Source organism: Leptidea sinapis, chromosome 29 (genome assembly GCF_905404315.1).
Source record: "Leptidea sinapis chromosome 29, ilLepSina1.1, whole genome shotgun sequence".
In the NCBI taxonomy this organism is placed as follows: domain Eukaryota; kingdom Metazoa; phylum Arthropoda; class Insecta; order Lepidoptera; family Pieridae; genus Leptidea; species Leptidea sinapis.
This window is the reverse complement of record NC_066293.1, coordinates 4,695,676-4,704,509: the sequence shown is the minus strand read 5'-3', so window position 1 is coordinate 4,704,509 and position 8,834 is coordinate 4,695,676. Positions and strand designations below refer to the sequence as shown.

Below are 8,834 nucleotides of genomic sequence, written 5' to 3'. Positions count from 1 at the left end.
AACTAAAATTATTAAACTGTATTATTCTCGTTTTTATAATAGGTGTGATGTAGTATTTGCGCCGATACGGCCATTCCAACAGGAGGTGCGCGCTCTGCAGCAGCCTGGTTGGTATCTGTAAGTTGTTGTGGTTTCTTATAGATTCTCGTTCGTTCTTATTGTCTGTTATAATAACCGAAGGTTGTCGGAGGTTCTCGTAGAGTTTTCGAAGTTTCTCTCGGAGGATTGGGAGGTACTCGCAGAGTCCTCGCATATTCTCGTAGGTTCTTGTTGACCTGCAAGTATAGAAAGTTTTTCTGAGTAGTGATCTAGTATCAAATTGAGTTGCTTTGTTGTAGGTGTTACATAAATATAGCTGTTATAAATCAAATCAAATCAAAATATTTTATTGCAAGTCACATTTTACAGTAGGATGGTTGGTACATTAATGGGTAGACAATATATGACGCCCTGCAAGGGCACAGCAACGTTATACATAAAATAAATAAGTCTTATACATTCTTATACTATATTGTAACTAATTCTCACACTTGTAATTAAAAAATTCGGGTAAATCGTAGAAGCATGTTGAAACTAAAAAAAAAATAAGATGTCTTTTAAATAGAGAAGGCTTCTTTCTATTTTTAATTTCGTTTGGGATGTGATTATAAATTTTTATTGCCATGTGGTGAGGGCTCGATGACACTAATGACATACTTGTTTGGGGAATTTTTAATTTGTTTAAATTTCTATTATTTCGCTTGTTATTTGGTAGTGTTGAGTATAAGTCCGAATGTTTTTTAACAAATTTACATGCTTCTAGGATGTAAATTGAAGTAAGAGTTAAAATTTTGTGTTTAATAAAATATGGTCTACATGAAGCCATCTGCTGAATATTTTATAAAATTATGATACATTTTTTCTGTTGAATAAATATATCTTTTATTTCACTATAGTTTCCCCATATTAATATTCCATATGATAATCTAGAATGTGCATATGCATAATAAGCAGCAAGGGCAGATTTGGAATCTGTTACGCTTTTTAGTTATAATTGTTATAACTGTGGGTTCTCGTAGAGTTGTACGATATTCTCATAGGTTCTCTTTGCTAATACATCACAGACATACTGTCCAGCATTCAGCAAGTGTTCTATACTAAGTCCATCGTGGCCCGGAGACTTACCACGCTTCATATACCTCAGAATTAATCCTATCTGTTTAGGTGAAACTGTCACGTGGCAAGTGTCCGAGCCACGAATTGACTGAAGTTTACAATTACGTCTTTTGGTAACACTAACTTGTTTCTTTCTCCTTCTACACTCACCGGCAAACAATTTTTATTATTAAACTTCTTGGTTTATTTCCAAAAATCAACAAAGTTACAAGTGGAACGATGCCGAGCCAGTATTTCCATTCTAATTCGTTCTTCATTGCGTTGTACATATTTGAGCGCGGCTTTAAACTCCCTGCGTGATGCCACCATGTTATCATAAAAATACCCCGAGTGCGGCCTACCCTGACGAACCCACATCGCAAACTGACATGGAAATTCCTTCCTACGACTCTCTGTCCCCTTCTATATTTCTTTTTTACGTTAGAACTCTGTTCAGCTGCCTGGCGTGCGCGCAGATAACCAGCCCTCCGTTGTATCTTCCCAAACCATCCGCAAACACCTCTTTAAACCTGGAACTGAAATTGGATATGTTAAAATTTTCTGTCATTTAACATAATTGATCGCTTCTGGTACTTCCAGTTCTGTAGACAACTTTATCCCCAATTCTGCTAGCCACTGCCTGCATGGGAAAATTTGTCTTACCATTAGCTATAACATACAAATCCAGTGAAGTTAACTTGCCCTTGTAGTTAATAAGAGCCTTAATTTTACCTAGTGTAAGTACAGTCTCCCCTGTATAATACCTTAATCTTAAATTACTAGGTATTAATTCACAGTTTGCAAAGTATTAATGATACACATCTGAACTAATGCAAGATATCGTACTACCAGTGTCAACCTCCATACAAATATCTTGGCTGTTAACATTGACTTTCATTAGAAATGGTTTATATTTACTGAGGTTATCATTTTTTACAAAGGAAAGATTTATTTCTATATCATATTTTTCCTCCTCCGACTACTCATCCTCGACATAGTTATGTCCCGTAATGTTCATCAGCTTGGGGCACATTTTCTTCAAGTGTCCTTCTCGATTACAAACACGGCACACATATAACCGAAATTTACACGATTCTGATGCGTGTCCGCCTCCGCACGCCCGGCATTTCGTATGTCCTTGACCTGTTCGCTGGCTGTTATCCGCTGGTCCCTACGACACCTTTTTTTCTTTGTTGTTCACTCAGGCTCGCACCATTTACTTCGTTTCTCGTCTGCTCTGGCCATTTTCTAAAGCCTTGGCCTCTCTTACGGGCACTGCTCATCACGAAACACGGGGTGCTGTTGTCACTTCTGCCGCGATTTTCTACAGCTGCCGCGTTTGTTTCCGCCGCCTCCATCGCAATTGCCAAATCATTGGCTTTAGAAAATTTCAAATCTGTTTCCGTAAACAGCCGTAATCGTATGCTCTCGCTATAGAGCCCGCAGACAAACTGGTCACGTAAACTTTCCTCCAGCCACGTACCAAACTCACAATACTTTGTCAATTTCTGCAAATCCGCTATGAAATCGGCTACACTTTCGACTTTCGATTGTTTCCGTTGCCGAAACTTATATCTTTCTGCTAACACGCTCGGCCGAGGCTGCAGATGATCCCGCATGAGCGTCACTAACTCTGAGTACGTTTTCTGTGATGGTTTAGTCGGGCTACATAGTGTCACCAGTAGATCATAGCTGTCAGCTCCCATTACCGTGATCAGTAACGGTACTTTTCGTTCGTCTTTCACGTCGTTTACCACGAAGTACTGCTCCAGTCTATATAGGTCGACCAATTGTCCTTGTGCCGATCGAACGCGTCCATCTTGCCAACCGACATTGTCACCAATTCTGTTCGCACAAGATAACCACTTTAGATTCAATCGCGTCTTGCACCCGCCGATTCGATCACGACTCGTCGCCAGTTTGTTGTGTATGTAGACCTCAGGTACACCTTCAGGATTTCTAGATCAGGAGCCACAATAAAACAAACAACGCACAATCAGCAAACAAGTCTATTCTTCAACTGTCATGGACGATTGACATTTCTATAATTACTTTTTAATTCGTGGCGCATAGACAACCTAAACACATACATGAAACCATAGAGCTGCTACTGGGGGGACAGCTATCTGTGTAGACTGGGTGGGATAAAATCCTAAGGAGCAAGTGTTGCCGCTGTTTGTCGTAGAAGCTGGACTAGGAGTATAACGGTTCTGCTGAGGCTGTGTACTAGTAGTAGCCCTCATAGAAAAGTGTGTATTTGGGTAGATATTGACGTTTCTTCTTCTCTTTTCTAGATCTGCTAGTCTACACTTGGATATTATTCTCTGCATTTTTTCCTGTGCTATTATACATTGTTCCTCAGAGAGTTTTTTTAACTGAGAAGCCACATGCTTTCCGTAAATATCACAATCATTTTCTTCGTCTGATGGCATATTAATACTATGTGATACATTTTTTATGTCTTTTATCATTTCGGACATCTAAGACAGTTTGCTACGTTTTGACCTCGGTCTTTTCGGTTGATTGGAGTTTGGTGTGGTCAGCCCGGATTCTGAAGCTGGTGAATTCCCAGTGTTATTATTTTCAGCATTACTAAGCTGTCTTCTCTCTGATCTTATCTCATATTCAACATCATCATCGTCATCACCAGCAACAGGAATATTTCTGGGAGTATCTGAATTATCCTGAAAATAAGTAATCAGTTAGTTAACGAGTACCTAAATCGATTATTATTATGTATTATTATTAGTATAGATGTACACACATTACTACAAGAGGAAAGATTTTATTGTTTATTGTCTGTTTAATACAATTATTAGTTTTCATTTGCAGATTCCAGATGGAGAGGATGAATGGAAAATTATCGAGTACGGATTTAACACCAGATGGAATTTTCCCTCGTCTTACGGAGCAATTGATAGAAAGCATATTCCTATCAAACTCCACCAAATAGTGGAAGTAAATTTTACAACTATAAAAAAACAAATAATATCGTTTTGATGGCTATTGTAGACCATAACTACTGTTTTTCATACATCGATGTTGGTGCGAATGGCAGCACTTCTGATGGGGGAGTCTTTAAAAATTCTTCCATTTATCGCCGTTTAGAAGATGGATTACTGCCAATGGATGGAATAATTGTTGGCGATGCAGCTTTTCCGTTAAAGACTTATTTACTAAAACCGTATCCAGGTACGCAACTGACTACCGGTGAAATAATCTTCAATTACAGATTATCTCGTGCGAGGCGTATTGTGGAAAATGCTTTTGGAATTCTAGTTTCCAGATTCCGTGTGTTTGAAAAAGCAATTCCCACCAGTTTGAAAACAGTTGATGCAATCGTCTGTGCATCCTGTGCCCTTCATAATTGGTTGCGAAAAAAATTTAACTCCTACATAACACCTACTTGTGTAGACAGAGAGGACTCTGAAGGACAAATATTACCAGGTACTTGGAGATCGGAAATAACTCCATTAACAAGTATAACTGATCAACTTAGAGGTAACCACTCCGTAAATGCGAAAGAGAGAAGAGATTTATTAAAAGAATACTTTATGACGAATGGAATTGTAGAGTGGCAGTTAAACAGAATTTATTAAGTTATATTTTGTGTGATTTTTATACTAAAAATAAATAAATATTGTGGGTACTTACTGTCGTTTTCCTTTGTATAGATACATTTCTTATAACAGCGTCCATTTCTTCGAACCATTTCACTTTTGGGATATACACATTTCCACCAGCGCCTGATTTTGAGGACTTTTTAATTTTATCCAGTTCCCAGTAGTAAGTTGCCCTCAAGTTTTTAATTTTATTTTTGACCTCGGTAGGGCCAAACCCTTCTAAATTCAATACTCATGAAATATTCTGTAATGATGTTCCACGCATTTCTTTATTTCTATAATTTTGTGATTTATTATCCCACAGGCATTCATTATCGCGGTATAATTGAATAAGCTTCTAGTTTTCCATGTCGTTCAGTTTTCGCGTCGTTTTGTGATGCGGTGCGAGTTGTGCGACGCAGCGTGGTCCCCGTACCTATTGTACGGTGGCAGCGACTAACTTCGACATTTACACGGCGTCAATTGCGCAGGCGCGGGTGGCTGGGGGAGCGGACTGACGCCGAAAGTATGAAGCGGGAATATTGAAGTCAGTGCTGACGCGACAGTACTGTACTGACTTGAAATCAATTAAGGCTGATTTACACAGGGTCAGTAAACAAGTCAGTCGCAGCGCCAATGTCGGCGCCGCGACTGACTTTAACTGTTTACATGAAGTAAGTAGTAGTGGTGCGTTTCTCACGGTGAGCACACGTGTGTGAAGTCAGTGGGAAAAATGAATTCGCGAAAACAACTGAAACGACGATTTAATTATTTGTTGAAAAATTTATCAATTTTGCTGTTGAATGAGTTAATAAAAATGGTAGAAAATGAGATAACTAAAAATAAACGACAATGGGTAAGAAAATGGATTGACGATAGAAACGAAACTGGTGGCTCTGCTTTGTTGCTGAAGCAATTGCGATTTGAAGATTCTGCGGAGTACAAACTGGCTATGAGGATGTCACCACAGAATTTTGACGAATTGCTGTCAATGATATCGAGCTCTATTCAACGACATGATACATTCATGAGAGATGCTTTACCAGCCAAAATTAAACTGGAAATAACGCTGACATTTTTGGCTTCAGGAATGAACTATCGGTTCCTTAGTCACTTTTATCGTGTCTCAAAACCAGCAATTTCTCAACTAATACCAGAAGTGTGCTGGGCAATATATACGGCACTAAAAACACATATTATGGTAATAAAATTTTTATTATTAAATTATTAGAAAATTAAGAAATACAACATCAAAATAGTATTAAGAATTTTCATAGGCACGCATAATCGTGATAACAGCAGTGTTATTTTCACTTTCAGCTTCTTCGTTGATCGTGGTGCTGTAATTCAAACCTGAGGGTGTAATAATAATCTGCCTGGGGTTTACAAATGTGGGGTTCGTTGATCGATCGGAAGAATGAAATCCTAAAGAGCTGTTGCTAGTGGCAGGCTCGGCAACCTTTGGCGGGTAAAATGTTATGATGTTGTCGCTTGATGCAGTCATTGGGTTGGGCTCCAGGGAGTAAAATCCCAAAAAGTAGTTGCTGCCGGACTAGGGATAAAATAGTTAGGGGCTGAAGAGTGTGCATTTTCTGTATACTTCTTTTGTTGTATATCAGCCAATCTAGTTTTGGATAATATTTTTTGGATCTCTTCTTGTGCAATAACAGATTGTTCTTCAGACAGTTTTTTTAGTTGAGCCGCCACATGTTTACCGAAAATATCAGCGTCAGACTCTTCTTCAGATGGTGACATATTAACATCATTTGACACACTTTTTAAGTCATTTATCATGGTGGCCATCTGAGATATTTTGGAGCGTTTTGATCGCGGAGGCCCAGATTGATTGGGAGCTGTCACAGAATTTCGAACTGGCGTCTGGATGGCTTGAGTTGGCGTTTCAGTAGAATTATCATTATTTTCAGTAGATCTTGATACATTTTCAGCTCCGTCACCAACACCCTCAGCTTCACCCAACTCAGCGTCATCGTTGCTGGTTCCTGAGTTATCCTGTTAATGAGAATAAAATGTAATGTTTAATAAATTATTAGTTGATGATAATACGTATTTAGGTTGTAATTTTTTTTTTGTTTACAGATTCCAGAACGAGAGGAAGAATGGAAAATTATTGAAGACGGTTTCAATACCAAGTGGAATTTCCCTTCATGTTATGGAGCAATCGATGGGAAGCATATTATAATTAAAGCTCCTTCAAATAGTGGAAGTGAATTTTATAATTATAAAAAAACCAATAGTACAGTATTGTTAGCACTTGTAGACCACGACTATTGTTTTTCATATATAGACGTTGGAGCGAATGGAAACGTCTCTGATGGAGGTGTTTTCAAAAATTCCTCATTATATCGTCGGTTGGAAGATGGATTGCTTCCTACAAATGGAGTAATAGTTGGTGATGCAGCATTTCCACTGAAGAATTATTTACTAAAACCCTATCCAGGTACGCAGCTAAGTACTGCCGAAAAAGTCTTTAACTACAGGTTGTCGCGTACAAGGCGCATAAGTGAAAATGCTTTTGGTATACTGGTTTCTAGATTCCGAGTGTTCGAAAAAGCAATTCCAACCCATGTGGACACAGTTGATGCCATTGTCTGTGCAGCCTGTGCCCTACATAATTGGTTGCGAAAGCGTTCAAGTTCCTACATAACATCTACTTGTGTAGACAGAGAGGACAATGATGGACAAATAATAGAAGGAACATGGAGATCGGAAATAAATCCACTACCAAGCATTTCAGAACAACAAAGAGGCAACCATTCCATGACTGCTAAAGAAAAAAGAGACCTATATAGGAACTTCTTCATGACTGCTGGAAGTGTGCCATGGCAATTGGATAGAATTCATTAATTTTGTATAGGTACCTAGGATGGAAATAAAATAAATAAGTTTTACAATAAATACTTACCATTGTTTTCCTTTTTACAATAGCATTTTTTATAAAGCCGTCCGGTTCTTGAAACCACTTGACTTTTGGGACATATACGTTCCCACCAGCGCCAGATCTGGTGGATTTTTGTATCTTGTCGAGCTCTAAATAATATGTAGCCCTTATGGCTTTAATTTAATTTTTTACTTCAGTAGAAGTGAGCCCTTTGATTTGCATTTGTTGAGCCATATTTTGCAACGCTGTTGACCGCATTTCTTTATTGCGGTAATTTGGGGATTTAATATCCCAAAGGCACTCGTTTTCGCCATATAATTGCACCAATTTTAAGGTTCCGTCTTCGCTAAGCTTACGCGTCATTTTTATCGCCAGCGAAAAAAACGTCACTCTACAACGCAGCGGCAGTGATTAACCACGCACTGACTTGTCTGTTTACACGGGGTTTATTTGGCTGGCGCGGGGGTGCGCGGTTGGCGGGGGGCGCCAACTGACTTTAAAATATTCGTGTCCGAATATTCAAGTCAGCGCTGACTTCAAGCCACTGTACTGACTTCAAATCAGTTTACACAGGGTTTTTTTCGGGTCAGCACTGACTTGCCTCGAATTTGTAGTCAGTTACTTACCCTGTGTTAATCAGCCTATACGATGGCAGTGCCAGGTCAGCACTGACTCGGCAGTCGACTGACGTCAGTTACTGACCCTGTCTAAAGAGAACTTCTCAAACAAATGGCATCGAACATTATTAGGATCAAAACCAAGAAGCAAAACAATGAGAGGGCAAGGATCCCTTAAAAGTCACTTACCACTTCCGAGTCCATTGCTATTTATCACAAATCACAATATTTTTAATAATAATATATCTAAGGTAATAAATAATAAAATTGATAAAACAGAATAATTACGCTTTCTAAGATCTACAAGTAACATGAAGCGTCAGTTCAGTCATTTTCTTTTTTTTAATATTTTGATTCGGCGGCCTCATTATGTCTTCACTTGCATCTGCTGTAGACTCTTCGTTACCTGTCTCTGAGTTTTCAGAGGTGTCTTGAATATTGCTTTCTGTTTTTTTATAAGGTACTGACCTTTCGGTAAACATAAGACGTTGAAAATATAAATATTGAATCTTCGAAGCTCCAGAGTCTGATTGTTTGTTTTTTTTTTTTTCATTTCACCAATAAATGTGTTCCGAAGGCCTT

The 8,834-nt window shown here is 38.6% G+C and overlaps 1 protein-coding gene and 1 pseudogene across 1 annotated transcript; one reads left to right on the top strand and one right to left on the bottom strand.

Annotated features, from left to right (window-relative positions):
* Window positions 1-1,763: 1,763 nt before the first annotated feature.
* LOC126973545 (uncharacterized) lies at window positions 1,764-3,164 on the bottom strand (annotated as a pseudogene).
* Window positions 3,165-5,276: 2,112 nt separating this feature from the next.
* Window positions 5,277-7,652, top strand: LOC126973605 (putative nuclease HARBI1). Its single transcript, XM_050820942.1, has 2 exons — window positions 5,277-5,937; window positions 6,834-7,652. Exons 1-2 carry the CDS (start codon window positions 5,470-5,472, stop codon window positions 7,599-7,601), a joined length of 1,236 nt encoding a protein of 411 aa, XP_050676899.1. The 5' UTR covers window positions 5,277-5,469; the 3' UTR covers window positions 7,602-7,652.
* The last annotated feature ends 1,182 nt before the right edge of the window (window positions 7,653-8,834 follow it).

What these genes read in the sequence shown, in the direction of transcription:
- LOC126973605 (XM_050820942.1), top strand. Translation starts at nt 5,470, where the DNA reads ATGAATTCGCGAAAACAACTGAAACGACGATTTAATTATTTGTTGAAA. An exon ending in CACTAAAAACACATATTATG is followed by an intron (nt 5,938 to 6,833) that starts GTAATAAAATTT and finishes TTTTGTTTACAG; the next exon opens with ATTCCAGAACGAGAGGAAGA.